Source organism: Dreissena polymorpha, chromosome 3, assembly GCF_020536995.1.
Source record: "Dreissena polymorpha isolate Duluth1 chromosome 3, UMN_Dpol_1.0, whole genome shotgun sequence".
Taxonomy (NCBI): Eukaryota; Metazoa; Mollusca; class Bivalvia; order Myida; family Dreissenidae; genus Dreissena; species Dreissena polymorpha.
In genome coordinates this window covers 53,789,612-53,807,845 of record NC_068357.1, presented here as the reverse complement: position 1 = coordinate 53,807,845, position 18,234 = coordinate 53,789,612, and the positions used below count along the sequence as shown (strand labels likewise).

General features: G+C 37.0%; 1 protein-coding gene across 2 annotated transcripts in view; it reads right to left on the bottom strand.

The window, feature by feature from the left end:
- LOC127874185 (probable 3',5'-cyclic phosphodiesterase pde-5) overlaps nt 1-18,234 on the bottom strand; it is a 163,785-nt gene that overhangs the window by 33,867 nt on the left and 111,684 nt on the right. For both annotated transcript variants that reach the window (XM_052418376.1, XM_052418377.1), the window contains exons 4-12: nt 16,348-16,500; nt 13,307-13,350; nt 12,166-12,277; nt 11,154-11,229; nt 10,176-10,281; nt 7,836-7,929; nt 4,821-4,879; nt 3,596-3,646; nt 1,746-1,796 (exon numbers count right to left, since the gene is read on the bottom strand). In XM_052418376.1, coding sequence (XP_052274336.1) covers nt 1,746-1,796; nt 3,596-3,646; nt 4,821-4,879; nt 7,836-7,929; nt 10,176-10,281; nt 11,154-11,229; nt 12,166-12,277; nt 13,307-13,350; nt 16,348-16,500 — 746 coding nt within the window. The remainder of the gene's footprint in view (nt 1-1,745; nt 1,797-3,595; nt 3,647-4,820; nt 4,880-7,835; nt 7,930-10,175; nt 10,282-11,153; nt 11,230-12,165; nt 12,278-13,306; nt 13,351-16,347; nt 16,501-18,234) is intronic.

Here is an 18,234-nt window from a genome sequence, read left to right as displayed (position 1 = left end):
TTTATGTTCGGTTTTGCACCGCATCTAAGCTACATATGTTATTATAGCGTTCTTTTTAATCTTTTTTTCTATGGGGTTATATTATAATACCGCCAATTAACTTTAATCATTGTTAAAACCGTAAGCACTTTGTTGCTTTAAGACAAATATATGTATTTACGTGTATCATTATTTGATCATCTCTATAGCTGTGTTGATACTGTAGAATAAACTAAAAAGGCAATCATTAAATTCAGTTAATGTACAAAATGTTGCGCACATCTTAAAGATTTATTCATAAAAATGATTATTTATAAGAATATGGACGTACATCTATATAAGAGAGATTAAAATATGAACGGATAGCTTGAAAACACGATGAATCTATTGAAAAATAATAAGTATTCGAAGATCCTCAATACGCGAGTATTAGACTTTGGCCACAAGCTCTTCTGTCTGCGAACAATAAGACTTTGACAGATGTCACAGATGTCATCTGTCACTAAAGAAAAAAGACAGCACTTTTTCCATGCGAGGATGCAAATTGGATCCAATAAAGCTTATTAAAACACACCACTAGCAGTGACGTCGCAAAATCGATAAATAATAAAATACGCTCACCTGGTAACAAAAGAGCATGCAATAGAAACGGTTGCTTAGAAGCGTTCACACTGACGTTAATAAGGTAGGATCGATTCAATACACAGGTCTATGTTTTCCAAGGCATGACTTAATTGAAGTGGGTATCTTTGAAACGCAATATGTACATATGCATGTATGTTCGTCTTTTTTAATAACTTAAACTTTGTTCACACAAACTGACAATAACATTGCGTGTAATCTGCACGTGGAATGCATTTACATGTGTGAATGTTTACTGATGGTTACCTTTATAATATAGTTAACCATATATTATAATGCGGTCTATATGAGCCTTGTTCTGAGAAAACTGGGCTTAATGCATGTGCGTAAAGTGTCGACCCAGATTGTTCAGTCCGCACAGGCTAATCAGGGACGAAACTTTCCGCTTTTATGGTATTTTAGTTTCAAGAAAGTCCCTTCTTACCAAAAATCAAGTTTAGGCGGAAAGTGTCGTCCCTGATTAGCCTGTGCGGACTGCACAGTTCTGGGATGACACTTTACGCACATGCATTAAGCCCAGTTTTCTCAGAACAAGGCTCATATTGATAAGCGTATACAAATAAAAGGAACGTACATATGTGTGCGATTTATTTCATCAATGAGTTAAGATTGAAAGCGTGTATAAACGATTGTTTCAAAGCGATTTACATGCATGTTACAATCTCGTTTTTTGTCCAAATAATTTTACATAGTAAGATATACAACAAAAATATATTATGAATACAATACCATATAAAATAGATAAAAAGATACATATAACCTCTATCTTTTAGACAGGGAATTGTTTGATGTAAGTTCAATCAGATTTAAATTACATATTGATATATCCCGTATTGTTACTCGTGTTCTTGCTAACGGAAAGCTGGTCGAAGCGTGTCCCACCAATGGACTACTGCAAAAACGGTAGAGCTTATTTTATGTCCTTAAAACGAAAGAAAAAAAATGGTCGTACACGAATCGAATAAAACATCGTTTTAAAGGCTAAAAACCAACATAATACTTCGAATAATATTACGACAGAGGATTCACACAAGTTTACAAACCATGTACATATAAAAACAATAGAGATACTTCCACATTACGTTCATTTAATAAAAATAGTATAACAGCATGCGGGTAAATACCTCTGCGTAGTGTACGGTAAGACATCCCCACATTAAAATGGACACCGCTCTCTTGAAAAATACAAAAGTAACAGTTGTAAGTAATTCTTAGGCAAACTATTTGATCGATAAGCAGTCAATGTCTTTTGACGGAGTTTTTTTGCCAAGAAAGTCATGAACGCAGCGCGTGAGCTCGCGTGCACGTTTTTCGAACAATATGCTTCCATATAGAAGGTGCAGCAAGGAAGTGAAGGAATCCACAACAGCAACGACGAACAACAAATTTATTATCGACTTTAGCATCGTTGTTAGTGTTATAAACGCCCCTGTACTGGTGGTAGTTTGTGCATCTGGGTTAAAAACAAACAAGCACAGATTATGCAGATGAGCCAGCCAGATTGTGAGCAGTCGCGTTTAATTATGGATATGTTTTATCGTTCATTGAAATAAGACAGTGATAATGTATAATGGTTTGGATTGTGGGTTTAGAAATTGAAGGCAAAGTTAGTGAGAAAAACATGCATTTACAAATATACCGCATCCACATAATGAAATTATACGATACTTTATATGTATATATGTATACATGGTTTTCGAACATGCACGTGTTTAACCCGTTTATTGATGACATTATATTACGATGTACTCAATTTGGCTCAAAACCAGTACTGAAACAAATATGTTAAGTATTACTGTGGTTAAATGTATTTCTGCAAAAATATCAGTACTAAGTAAATGTTTGGGAGAATATCAGAACAGAACAGAACAGAACAGAACTTTATTACGGCTTGTACATAGTACATCGTCTGTCTTAGCCATGTTATATTATACATTTCAAAAGATCACGTGAAAAGAAAAGAGTCCTTTAAACCGTTGAAAAATTAGTTTTGTGTAAGTATAGAAAGAAACCCAGATTCTGTTCTCAGCAAGTGAATAGGAGATAATAGTGACTGTAGCTTTAAATATTCGATGATTTTAATTCTTGTATAGACCACATTCTAGAAAGACTAATGGATATTATGTTATTTATAATGAAAATTAGTCGTTTTCATCAATCAAATATATAAGCAGGAACAAGCAAAATAATATGTGTCTTGTTCTGAGAAAACTCGGCTTAATTCATGTGCGTAAAGTGTCGTCCCAGATTAGCCTGTGCAGTCCGCACAGGCTAATCAGGGACGACACTTTCCGCTTTAATGGTATTTTTACTTTCAAGGAAGTCCCTCCTTCACGAAAATCAAGTTAAGGCGGAAAGTGTCGTCCCTGATTAGCCTGTGCGGACGGCACAGGACTAATCTGGGACGACACTTTACGCACATGTATTATGCCCAGTTTTATCAGAACAAGACACATATCAAAATGCAATCTCGAATCGTACTTGATATTGTACTTTAATGAACATGTCGAGTTGAAATTAAATTGTTCCCGCTACACATCCTTCTATACATGCACATCAAATCAACGTATCCCTTGACATGTTGTTCTATAGGATATTAACGTATCGGCAATGAAGCTGTGATTTAGGCGCTATAAAGCTATTTTAGACACAGTTCCACAGTTTTGGGTCGTGAAAAATAATTATCGGAAATTTAAGTTTTTCCACCTTATTATTCATGTATTGATCATATTAATGATTAACAATAACTTTATTATTAGGTATTCTTTTGGCTCCTTTTTATAAGCCATACTTTAAGTATTCTTTCAACAACGAACAGCTTTTTTTTCACACAAACAAATAGCTATCAGAAGTACTTATATTTTTGCTCTAAAAGCCAATGCACATAAAAGTTTTCAAAACCAAAAACCGTGTAAATCATTTGAGGATTCTAGAGACAGTCAGCTATTATGGACGCTAGCGTCATTCGTATTACCTCCACATATTCAACACAAACATCGGCCCACATGATCATAGAAATCGCCACCTACAACAGTCAGGAGTCACATACATACGAGGCTCGCTCTCGGAAAACGGGGCTTAATACATGTGCGTAAAGTGTCGTCCCAGATTAGTCTATGCAGTCCGCACAGGACGAAATTTCGCACCTATACTAAATTTACGCTAAGAGGAGACTGCCTGTAAACGAAAAATACCGTGCCTGATTAGCCTGTAAGGACTACACAGGCTTATCTTGGGCGACACTTTACGAACAAGCATTTAGCCCCGTTTTCCCAGAGCGAGGCTCATTTACAATATCAAAGCAATGTATGCAAACACAAACGTCATTTGAAAACCAGTTCGGTCCATCTGAACACTTAAAGCAAATTGTACTGATGGTACAGCTTGGCTTTCAAAGGACTAGATCCGGACAAATGGTACGTGTACATGCAAAACACAACATGATTTACCCAAATAACATGATAAGGGAAATAAATTAATGAAGTGAATTGTTTCATGTTAAATGCGACGTCACAACACATAAAATAAATATGTAATAATGAGTACAGCTTAATAGATAATCGTAGCCCAAAGATGTGTCATGTACGTTTGCGGGCATTTAAGGCATTTAATTGAGTCGCGTTCTGAGAAAACTGGGCATTATGCATGTGCGTAAAGTGTCATCCCAGATTAGCCTGTGCAGTCCGCACAGGCTAATCAGGGACGACACTTTCCGCCTTAATTGGATTTTTGCTAAAAAGATACTTCATTTAAACGAAAAATGTCATAAAAGCGGAAAGTGTCGTCCCTGATAAGCCTGTGTGGACTGCAAAGGCTAATCTGGGACGACACTTTACGCACACGCATTATGCCCAGTTTACTCAAAACACGACTCAATGGATGCATTACGAATACTGTTGGAGTAATTTGGGTATAATACATATTACAGTCTTAAAATAATTGCAAACCCGTTATATATCCTTCAATAATAAGGAAACATTGGTCTTTATCATTGATTCATTTTGTAAACAATCAATTAAAGCTAATGGCTCATATCCATTCATGAACTGCCAACGTAATTTGCTTGTACAAAAACGTCTTTATTTACATTTCTTTATGAACATTTGACAGTCAGATTTACTGCCTTCAATAATTATGTTTTATTCCAATAAATTCCGTGCACACATTGCCTTTAATTTGCTCAAGGTATTTGCCCTTACCTCTTCGTCATCGAGGGTAAATATTCCACCGCCCACATTCCGGTAGAGTTCAATAACACCTGAAAGGGTTGGACATAAATAAGAACACTGGAACATTACTAGGACGCAAAATCGATATATGTGTCTTGTTCTGAGAAAACTGGTCATAATGCATGTGCGTAAAGTGTCGTCCCAGATTAGCATGTGCAGTCCGCACAGGCTAATCAAGGATGACACTTTCCGCTTTTATGAAATTTTTCGTTTAAATGAGGTCTCATCTTCGCAAAAATCCAATTTAGGCGGAAAGTGTCGTCCCTGATTAGCCTGTACGGACTGCACTGGCTTATCTGGGACGACACTTTACGCACATGCATTATGACCAGTTTTCTCAAACCACGACTCATATATACACGCAATAGCAGAACCTTCACTGATCGTAATTATGTACATAATTGTACACCCATCGTCTGATACACCAACATCCGGTTTACAAAGTATATATACCGGTATTATGATAGCCAACAACAACAACAAACAACAGCAACTTATGTGATAATATGCATTATTATTAATTTTGAAAGGTATGTCTCTGGTAAACTGTAAGAAAACAACCACATTGCACACAGTAATGGATACTGCTTAATGAAAATCTCCACACTTTCCTTAAAGGTTTATTTGTATCTTCTGACAAATGGTATCAACTTACGTGTATGGCATATGAACACAAGCCAAAATAGCATACCAACTTGTTAATCAAGATCAATAGAGTTAATTAATTACGCTCAATCGGTTGTTGTCTGCTCAGACACTACCTTAATATAATATAATGTACCCCAGGTACGAAAAGTGCGCTTAAAGACACCCGGCCATACGTTTTAGTAAATATTCCGTACCCTAGGTAAGCTGGTACTGTACATCATTCTAAAGAGTACCCAGGTTCTTTTAAGTAATATCTGAGCCGAAAATGTTCAATCGAGTATAAATAACATCTTAAGATAAAATGATAAACTTCGCCATACCCAATTTCACATGTGAGTGTCTATTTTTTTGCAAAATGACATATGAATACGCACCACGATATGATAAATACGATGGGAAATACACAATGGTGTTATGTTTGCTTTGATTGTTTTTTTATATATTTATTTGTATTTGAATCATAAAGCGACCGCGAATTGACGAGCTACACTATTAAACGTTAAACATATTCCAACAAAATCAATCACACATATTTAGACCAGTCATTCCCAGCTGACCATATGTTGTTGAAGGTAGTGGGAGCAAGTCCGGAGAAGTTATCGTATTCCAACATGCGTATTTATGAGCGATTTACCGTAGGAGCGTAAATTTGCTCGTCAGAGTTTATTTCGTTTTGCTTGATCTTTTATCTTTAAAACATGAACGGAATCTCTGCCGAGGCAGCAAAAAGAACTTTTCTAATTAATTGAGTAACATCTTTAACTTCAAGTGCGCGTAACTTGAAAAATTACTTCTTCAATGTATTTTTTTTTACTTTCAAACTATTGATAACAAGACTATTGCCAAGCAATATATGTCCCGTACCGGCTCCATCATTGTCCGATTATAAATAAATAAATAAATAAATAAATAAATAAATAAATAAATAAATAAATATATATATAGCCATATCAACAATAATTTTTTACGTAGGAATAAAATGAAACGACGTGCATAATGTCCATTAAGCCATCTGTCAATGTTTCAAGTGTCATGAAAAAATATGAAGAACTTTTAAAGTTATCGCAGGATCCAGAAAAGTGTGACAGACTCACAGACTCACGGACTGACGGACTCACAGAGCGCAAACCATAAGTCCCCTTCGGTGAAGCCGGTAGGGGACAACAAGCGGAAGGAAATGTACAAAATGAGACGAGGATATTTCTCAATTATTATTATCTATCTATTATCTATCTGGGACGAGTATTATCTAGTCTTTGCATGGCAAATGAACACATGTAAGTCATTCACGAATTGACCAGGAGATTTGACAAGAATGGGCAAATGAACCTGATTGTGGATGTGGATAGGAAATACGTTAACTCATTTATGCCTAGCGTCTAAAAAAAGGCATTGACAAACAGCGTAGACCCATGGTCTGCGCTGTTTGCTTAAAGGAATTTCTGTAAGAAATATAATAAATATAGAAATAAATATACTAGACATCCCTAATTTTGAAAATAAATTGATCCTATTTGGAAGGATGGGAGAGTGCACTAGGCATAAATGGGTTAACTGTCTTCAGGATTGGGACAAAGGGGAAAAGCCTACTCAATCACTGTCAAATTCAATCAGTACAAAGGTGTCCTGTCAACGCAACAGAAGAAAAGCTCACCACGAGTTTTGTGATTTATTTTGAAGCAGTCAGCGCATCAAATGTGTATAATTCGATTAAGCTCTGCAATTGACAGGCAATTTTACAACGTAACACGTTTTATTACATAATAACAGACCGGACTCTCCTCCCTCGCGAGTATGTGTCAATAGCAGACTTTAAGAAATTCTGTATGAGAATATAAGTATTGGTATTTACAAGCTCGTTATTAATGACTCTTGAATTTCAATTACCCTGCGAAAGGTCAATACAGCGGACAAGTAGCTACCCTCAAAACCAAAGCGGCACCATGAACGAGTGTCACACCACTAGCTACACACGCCCGGGGTCACATGTTCGTGTCTACGTGACCAATCCTAGTAACACTCACTAGTCTTCACCAGGACACACCCAATAGTGTTGCAATGTACTGCGCTTCACACCGTTATCTAAACGACTCGCGGATGCTCCGTGAACGGAGTTTCCAGAATAAGTATCAAAGTGCGTTTCATAACCCAGACTAACGCAACTAACTGGTCCTCAGGCGACTTACGACTAACAATTGGCCTGCAGGCGACACACTGACACAACTAACAACTTGCCTGCAGCGACACACAACTAAAAGTGGTCTGCATTAATATAACAGTTATTCGGATAACATTCTTTAAAGTAGCACACACAGACACTTAAAACCATGTTCCTACCTATTAAGGTGCCGTCCCCTTTGATGATTGGCAGCCCCATGACCGACTGACACTTCTCCCCTCCCACCGCCAGTCCGTCAGGAAACCGATCATCCTGAAGGCGCATGCGTACAAAGTTATAAGTCCCATTCTGGGAAAACTGGGCTAAATACATATGCGTTATGTGTCGCCCCAGATAAGCCTTTTTATCCCACTTTTACAGCGAAATCGGTTGATTAAAGCCCCGTTGATTAAATTTCATCTATAATCAACGGCAAGGCTATAATCAATGGCACGAAATGACGTCATCAACTGCCGAACCGGGACTACTTTTTCCCACGCACCTCGTCACCTGTATTTGCCAAGTGCATCAATAATAAAAGCAATCTCAAATGTGTGTCATTCTTAATGACCTTAAATCAAAGGAAAGTAGCAAAAAACGAGTTTTTTGTCATTTATTGTCATTAAAACCTAGTATTAGGTAAATTTAACACTATGCAAATAGGTTCTGTTGTTGTTGCTCCCCTTTGAAGAAGTCAGTTCGAGTTGCTCCCCTTTGACCGTAGAAAACAATCGTCTGGACCAAGAAATCCTGTGTTCATTTACAAGCTGTACTCGGATATGCGTCCATCTGATTTTTCTTCAAAGCATCTTTTCTACCTGGCAATACGCACAAATGACACTGCATCCCGGTGATTCTTGAGTCAACAATTGGGTGTCAACAAGTTAGGTCAGATGCTGAAGGCCATGGCAAAAGACGCCGGCTTTCTCAAGCACAAGAGAATAACGAACCACTCAGTTCGCAAATTCCTGGTCCAAAAACTTCGAAATGCAAACATTCCACCCACTGAAACCATGGCCATAACAGGGCACAAAAATGTCCAGTCCATAACCAATTATTCCAACATATCTGTTGAACAGCAGCAAAAGTGATCATTCTTGCTCAGTCCAGTAAATGTAACAATCCAACAGATTCCTCTTGTTCACCTTCATGCACCGAAACTATGGCCGAAATGCAGCCTAGACAACCACTGTCTACCTTCGAACAAGTTGATCTTGATGTTCGCCCCACCCAGTCACTTCACCAGCAAATGTCTTTCTCTAGTTCGAACAACTTTGCCTCACAATTCTTTGGTGCCACTTTCAACATTCAAATTGTTAAAGTATATAATTAGCTTAAATCCAAATAATCTTTGTTATTTCGTCACGAATAACCACATATTATAACAAAGAAGCAAATATTGTGCACCTCGTGATCGACTCGATAGTTTGATATTGAAAGTGAATTGTGTGTGGTGTTAGGCTACGTTGTAAACAAATGTAGTTCCTTGTATATAACAACTTAATGTCATATTGATATCATAAAACTTAAAGATTTGCAATTCAATATGATTAAAATTGTAATTAATAACGCTCGACACTTTGTTACAGAACGATATTTTGATTAAAAAAATGATTATTTGATCAGCGGTTATTTTTGGAACGCGGAGTAATACACTGACCTTGGTTACACTACAGTCATTATCAAAGTACGACAAACACTCATGAAAACTTATTTTGTTTAAATAAAAAAAGTTAACTGAATAAAAAGTGGGATAAATAGAATAATAGGTTAGTGTTGATTATAGATCAGGTTTATCATGCTCGGCACGAAAACGAAAAAGCACTCGCCAAGGCTCGTGCTTTTTGTTTTCTAAGCCTCGCATGATAAACCTGATCTATAATCAACACTAACCTATTATTCTCTATGCAGTCTGCACATGCTAATCTATGACGACCTTTTCCCCCTTAACTGGATTTTCGTCGCTGATTAGCCTATGCAGACTGCACAGGCTAATTTGGAACGAAACTTTACGCACACGCATAAAGTCAATTTTTCCCAATCGAGGTTCATTTGATAATATACAAAACATATACTGGTTAAGAATAATGAGGTTTTGATTTGGGTGATTATAAAAGATACAGGATCAGCCTGTTTTCACTGTTAATGCTGCTGCGGAAGATGATGCCATTACTGATTATGAAGAGGCGTTCGATGATTATAATAAGTTCATAATGTTATAGTTGCAGAATTATGTACTACGTTTTGAATAATAATTATCTATATTAATTAAGACAATGTAAATGTAAGTAATGGATATTTCACCAGAGAAAATGCATTATATTGCATGTTATAATCGCCGCGTTTACACTATATAACGACGTAACTTTCCTAAGGCAAGTTTAGCTCACATAAGATGTTTATCATGTTAATTAATTCAAACACCTGGGAAAGTTGTAGAGGGAACTTGTAGAATAATAACTTTCTTGATTAAGCCATACAAATTATCGGAATAATAATAACATTTCTGTTATGCCTACCGCGAGAATGTCGCCCGTCCGTACAGTCTCAGCGGTGCACATGACGTATCCCGCCAAAGTGGTCGACAATCGCCCACCACCGACACACGACGATGTCATCTCATTCCTGCGAACACCATGCAAACCGTGAAGAAAAAACAACTCTTCACAAATTGGAAAACATTTGAGCATTTGAATGAGCGCACTCGTGTTTTGCATTTTCGTGACTTAATATACATATAACAGGACTGTTCGTCATGTATTTTGTATCACATTAAGTGAAATCTCACGAAAATGACTTCTGCAATCTATTTAATTCCGAAAAAGAGGACACTGGTGCTTTAATAATACTGTATAATGATCAATGATTTTCAGCTTATATATCCATCACAATAATCTTGATAACGATATTTGTTCAAGGGACTTCACTGTAAGGATTTTGCATTTTTAGCTTACAGAGTTGAGTTAACTATAATCCACAATAAAAATTGGCGAACACCAATACACGTTACTTAAGTTTATCAATGTATTGTATTAATTCCTGCATTGGAACCAAATACTTACAGTGAAAAGTAAAGGATCGCATTCGAGTTTGTAGAATCGCTATGAGGTGATACAACTTGAAAAGTATTTTGTATTGCATCTTAACGCTTTAAGTAAACATTTTTAACATTTTTTGTAGCATTTATATATATGTCATGCTCTGTGAAAAGGGATTTAATCCATGTGCGTAAAGTGTCGTCCCATATTAGCCTGCGCAATCCACACAGGCTAATCAGGGACGACATTTTCCGCCTGAACTGGATTTTTACCAAGAAGAGACTTGCTTTTAACAGAAAATAAAAAATAAAGCAGAAATGTCGCCCCTGATTAGCCTGTGCTGATTGCACAGGCTTATCTGGGACGGCACATTACGCACATGCATTTAACCCCTTCTTTACAGAGCACGGCACATATGCTTATAGAGTTTTAAATGGAGATGAGGCAAATAGCAGGTACTTGTTTGTATATTTCTGGTAGAACAGCTGCTGTGAGCTGTCGATGAGGTAGAGGTTATGGCCCTCCGCGGAGGTGGCTGAAACAACAACAACATGACGTGGAATGACTCTGTAATTATAAGACAGATTTAGCATAGTTTACCTGCATGCGTAAAGTGTCGTCCCGCATAAGCCTGTGCAATTCTCACATGCTTATCAGGGAAGACAATTCTCACATGCTTATCAGGGAAAACAATTTGCGCCTGCTTATCAGAGACAACAATTTCCGCCTAAACTGGATTGTGGCTGAGAAGAGTCTTGCGGTGAATGGAAACTACCATACTTGCGGAAAGTGTCGTCCCAGATTAGCCTATGCGGCCTGCACAGGCTAATCTGTGACGACTAATTACGCATGTTAAAGTTCTAAACGTCATATACATGTTGTTAACATTTCTTTTAGATTAACGTGATGAAAGTTTATATATTGCCACAAATCCTAAGTTTAGTGTTGTATTGGACAAGAAATAAAATGCCATCGCATAACCGAGTAATGTAAACAGCAGTAATGTATTGGTAAAAATGTATATCTTTATGGGTCAATAACAGGTTAACATCATTAATAAATCAAAGAAGACTGATTATTATAATAACGACAATTTAATAAAGTAAACACAAAATCACAATGCTTTTGGTGTTTTAAGTCACACATACTATTTTAAACGATAATCTCGGGAGTTCATAACCCATTTATGCCTAGCGTCCTGAAAAAAGGACATTGCAAGCAGCATAGACCCAGATGAGACGCCGCATAATGCGGCGTCTCATCAGGGTCTACACTGTTTGCTTAAACGAAATTCTGTAAGAAATATTCTAAAAATAGAAATAAATATACCAGACATCCCTAATTTTGAAAATAACTTGATCCAATTTAGAAGGATGGGAGAGTCCACTAGGCATAAATGGGTTAAGGACGTTTTTCGTATATTTACAACGTGTAATTGAACAAAGACAATTTTCAAACGTCTGTAACTCACCCGTTGAGATGCACTTCGCGAGCTCAGCGAGAACTTGTGATTTATTGGCGAGATTATGTATTTCTCTTGTCAACTCTTGTAGTAAGCCCCATTTTTTGGAATGAAGGGATGCCTGTGGCGGATAAAGGTATTGTAAGCCAACTTACACATAAATATGAGCCGTGCTCTGTGAAAAGGGGATTAAATGCATGTGCGTTAAGTGTCGTCCCAGATTAGCCTGTGCAGTCCGCACCGGCTGATCAGGGACAACACTTTCTGCCTAAACTGGAATTTTTGCTAAGAAGATACTTTTTTAAACAGAAACATAACATGAAAACGGAAAGTTTCGTGCCTGATCAGTCTGTGCGGACTGCACACGCAAATCTGGGACGATACTTTACGCACATGCATTAAACCCCTATTAAACGGCTCATAAGCTTAGTCATTATGATTCTTTTTCTTGGAATGCAATGATGCAGGTAGCTTTAATTTGTATGCAAATTCAATTGATTAATCTAAACAGATTTATATATAAGTAAATGATACTAAGTGCAGTCGAGCCGCATTGAACGGTAATTGATATTATGCCATAGGTGGCTAACGTAGCTAAATACCAAACTGCATATGGACACCGGCTGGTCAGGAGCTACCATGCCCGCTGCAAAGTCACGCACGGTTTTGTATTCTCATTACCGGACTAAGGACTCGTTATCCGAGTATACGGATGTATTAGGTATATATTGAGCCAGTCTGCTCGGATATTGAATAGGACCCATTTTGACGACCCGGTCCAATTAATATCGAAGTAATTGTGACCGACTTTTTAAAAGCAATTAATTTAATCGAGAGACTTTTGTAAGCAAGATGACTAAGCGTGTGTCAAGGACGTATCAAATTACAGTGGCGAGCTGTCTACATTTTACAGTAGAAACACAGACGGACTTAAGTAAGTAACTAGCTAAATCACATGGCCCATTTAATTTAAAGCGACTTAACTCGAAACGTGACCAACTTGGGGCTATCACTTAACTATGGATGACGATATCAAGTTCGGTAAGCCTTTTATTGAGGACACAGCGTATATGCAAGGACAGTATTGTTCAAACGAGTAACATGTCGACAATTAATAAATTATTTAGATAGAATATTTCATTCAACTTACCTTCCACTTCGATAGAGACGCTTTCCTATCAGGTATGATTTCGCCTGCAAAAGTATTAATATAACGTGAAACAACGACATCATCAAGTGTTGGACTTTGAATAAAATACTTTTATTTTTGGAGGTAATATTTATGTAAAACATTTGACGGGTGATCTTTTTTAACTTTCGAAAGAGTTGCAATGTCACATAGACAAAATATTGGGCGCATAGTAGAACGTGTAAACGCACTTTGGTCACCACATTACAACCGTGTAAGGTTGCTTAATTCTCTGCATTATTATATGCCAATAACTGATCTTAATCCCTGTGGGTAGGTATCGATTATGAAAACATAGAACTCTTACTTGGCGGTAAATGAACCGTATAAACCTCCTATACAATGGGTCAAAGAAAAGACAATGAACCTGGGTGCATACAACTTGACAAAGAAATGTAATAGTATAATCGATGGTATTTGTTGACCCGCGTTATGCGAACATGTGTCTTATGTCATATGCGACCAGCTCAATCGCGCAGTCTTGTAAGGAGCTACGTGTCCGCTATAAAACCATGCAAAGCTTCGTGGTCTCAAAAAGGACAGGGTAGCTCCTAGACTAGACTGCGCGGATTTGTTGGTTGGTCTGGAGCTACGCTGGTCGCATATAGCATATTACCCAATTTCACATAACGCGGCTCAGTATATAATTATTACAGGTTAACGTCGATACTTTATCGTCCTTGCATACTGGTTCACCGGATCAGTCTTTGTGGATGCATTATACATGGTATACAATAATTTGAAATACTAATTACACTATTTTATTTATCTGTACATGATAGAGGTTAAATGCTTCATTTGCTTTGACGTCATTAAGGTGTACTTAAGATGTTTGTACTTGATGCTTTTATGAAACACGGTTTAATCAAGTCATGCGACCTCACTTCATTATATTATTTGTTAAAATACAATGTGCTTACGGTTGCCCGTGGTTTGTAATCAGTGCAATAATTTTACGGAGGGTTAAGGTTCATAGTTTAACATGATATTAAGAATTACGCTATGGGCAACTCAACGACACTACTACGTTTCAAATATCGGTTCGAATATGGGTCGCGTTCTGAGAAAACTGGGCTTAATGCATGTGCGGAAAGTTTCGTCCCTGATTAGCCTGTGCAGTCCGCACAGGCTAATCATGGACGACACATTCCACCTTAATTGGATTTTTGCTAAGAAGAGACTGTCATTAAAGCGGAAAGTGTCGTCCATGATTAGCATGTGCGGAATGCACAGGCTTATTTGGGACGACACTTTACGCACATGCATTAAGCCGACTTTTCTCAGAACGCGACTCATATTTCTAATACATACAGTCAGTTGTGCTTGATTGGTCATTGGCGACTCAGTTACTACTTAAAAGTACCAGCGGTACCCTTAAGTATACTTCAATACTTAAAAAACGCTAAAAGGCAAACGACCGTACTCAGGGGTACGTTTAAGTCTATTTTCGGCAGAGGTAAATAGTAGCATAGTTAAGAGTATTTTGTACATAAGTACATGAGCCGACAATGACCAATCGAGCCTCAGTGATGGAATGTCATAGGAATTGATATGCATACAACCCGTAGAGGCTTTTTTTACACGTATCAACTATTTTGTATAGCCTTGATATATTTCGCTTTTTTAATTGGTTCATACTTCAGGGAATCACGAGTTATGCCATTTAAAATTAAGAAGAAAAAATATGTACCTGCATGCATGTACTGTATTGGTCGTTGTCGGCTCAATTACTACTTAAAAGTACCCGGATGCTCTGAAGTATACTACAATTTTCCCCGGGTACGCTTGAAGACGGTCTGCCATACTCCTGGGTACGTTTTAGTATACTTTCCGTACTTCCCCCGGTAAATTGTATGATAGTTACAGGTATTGTTTAACTAGTACCTGAGCCGATAATAGCCAATCGACCTATGATTGGTCGAGATATGTGTCGACCGTGTCAGCAAAACATTTATTATATGTCCGCTCCTGGCCACATTACCTTCTTACAAAAGCCACAGGTATATGTGTTGCTTGTTGTCATCATGTACACTATTAACCCATGTATGCCCTGTGGACTCTTCCATCCTTCAAAATTGGATAAATTTATTTCCAAACTTAGGGATTTCTAGTATACTTATTTCTATATTTAGAATATTTCTTTCAGAAATTAGTTAAAGCAAACAGCGCAGACCCTGATGAGACGCCGCATCATGCGGCGTCTCATCTGGGTCTACGATGTTTGCCAAGGCCTTTTTTCTAGACGATAGGCATAAATGGGCTATTATATGTGTTAAGAAGTTACATGTATACTTTATTTATATAACTCCATGTGACGTAATTGTGTATATTGCCAAAATATTGACATTTTACTCACGCGACCGATGTGGTATTATATGTGTGTGTCATTTCTGTAAACTAAACGTCACAAAATTTGCGAGTAACTCTTACATTAGTAACCTTTAAAAGTGCATATATATTCAAGCGCCGTTTTGATGACACAAAAGTATTCTTACTTGCATCGATTTAAACAGGACCAATAACGTCCCTCTAAACTATATATATTTGTTGTTATGTATCTTGCAAACCACATACATAAACACTACCGAACATTAATAACGCACAAAATCAAAGCATGTACTTTATGCTATTATCGTGTATTGTATGCAATTAGCGTGTTGTTTTTTCTATAAACGTGTATTTTATGCTATGACAGGTACATGAATAAGGTGAATCGAGATGTATTAATTGTATACGAAAAAAACCCTGCTGTATATGACCCTCGGTCGTGGAGAACATGGTAAAATGAATGCACTCCGCACAGGCTAATCAGTGATGTCACTCACCGCTTTTATTGTTTTTATTGTTTGCATGGACTTTCTTCTAAAAGAAAATCCATTTACGGCTTAAAGTGTTGTCCTTGGTTAGTCTGTGCGGACTACACAGGCTAATCTATGACGACACTTTACGCACATCAATTAAACTCCGTTTTCCCATATGGAGGTTTTTATACACTAACTCACCATTTAGGTTTTCGCCGTGTCGTTGGCGTCTGACTTGCTCTTTCCAAGCGCTCCAACGATGCAGACGTTCCTGATTCACGTGCGTTATGACGTAATTCTCGAGAAAGTCGGGATTCTCGTTGAGGTATTGGATTACTACTTCCGGGTTGATATCTGAAAATAAAAACGATTGCTCTTCAGTCGATCGCCACATCGCTGCGTTTCACTTAAGGCGTGTAAGCCTAAATTATTTTACACTTGGACAGAATGCCCGAATTTCATTTTTTTTTGTAAAATTGACCTGTTTATGGGCGTTAATTATTTAATCAATCACACAAACAGCCCACAACAAGTTAGTATGAACGTATACAATATTAATCTAAGGTCAACGTGCATGATGACATAAATATATGATTTTGTACAAAGCAACCAAAAGATTACATTGCATTGTTTGTGAGCTAGAACTAACAGTGTCCTACTTAAACACAGTGTTTCAACGGCAATTCACGTGACCTTCTGGCAGAAACATAGTTGTAAACATTCATTATTTTGAGCCCGATTTCATGTAGAGACATTCAATATAGGATTCAAGATTTCAAGATTTTATTTACAGCATTTCCAGAAGACCAATGGTCCATGTGGACACATTTAAGTACATGTATAATGACAAAAGTAATAGACATAAAAATGATTATAATAAACAAACACATGAGAATCATGAGTAAGCGAGGTTACACAACGCTTTAAATAAAAATTACATAAGTAGTGTTAATAAATACATTGCAGCAGGCAATATATATATATATATATATATATATATATATATATATATATATATATACCGTAATTATAATATTTAAGAGGCGTACTCATATACTTATCAATACATATTGTAATATAAGAGGTCGCTAAATGTACGGTTCCATGAGCTTATATTCTGATTTTCATTATAATGAATATAAGTATTCAAGCAATCGGGCACTTAAAGTTAACCAGGTATTGAAATGTGTCAATGTAGTTCGGTGTCACAATGGATTTTCGGCAGTGATAGTACGCGTCACGACCGGCTTTAATATTAACTCACACATAAGCTTCGTTAACCATATACTAGTATCAGATTCTTAACAAACGTCTTAAACTTTGCTGTAGACAATCACTGACTTCCTACGGACCAAACGGAACACTTAAGGCGTTCGTCGAAAAAGCCCCGAAAAATAAAAATATCCATGCATAAGAATTATTCCCATGCATTCGGGTCATTCGCATATAAGCATTTATTACTGGTAAATAAATGGAACTGAGCGTTAATAAAACAATACAATCTTTTTGACTAATATACACTTTTTTGACTTTGTCTCTAGACAAGTATAATAATTCAATTACTAAAGTAATTCTACTCTAGTACCTCATTTAATTAGGCGTGAGCGTTTACCAACATTTTATTGCATACAGATCAGTATCGGAGTCAAAGCATAATGTTTCTTAATGTTATTGCACTCAACACGTGCAGTATTGCGCCTGTTGGTAATTAAAGTAGCACACGATGCACATTTATTAGAAATACGATCCAATTTTTAAAATTGCGACGCTTTACAGTGCAATTTGTTCTGTAAAGCAAAATGTAAATTGCGAAAAGGACGTCTTGTTAATTTAAGCTAAAAATTTAGAAGTACATGTATTACTTTAAATAACATTATTAAAACCGTCCTAAGTAAAGAAACAACTTTCTGTTCTCAATAAGTTTTAAAGTTTTACCGATTCAGTGACGACCGCTTAAAAAGGAATTAGCACACCGCTGATAAATCCGCTTATTGAATGGATGTTGTATTTAACAGCGAGCATTTATTTCACAGTATTACACCGATCGTTAGATGCGTATTTGGGCTATAGAACGCGGAAATTAACTGA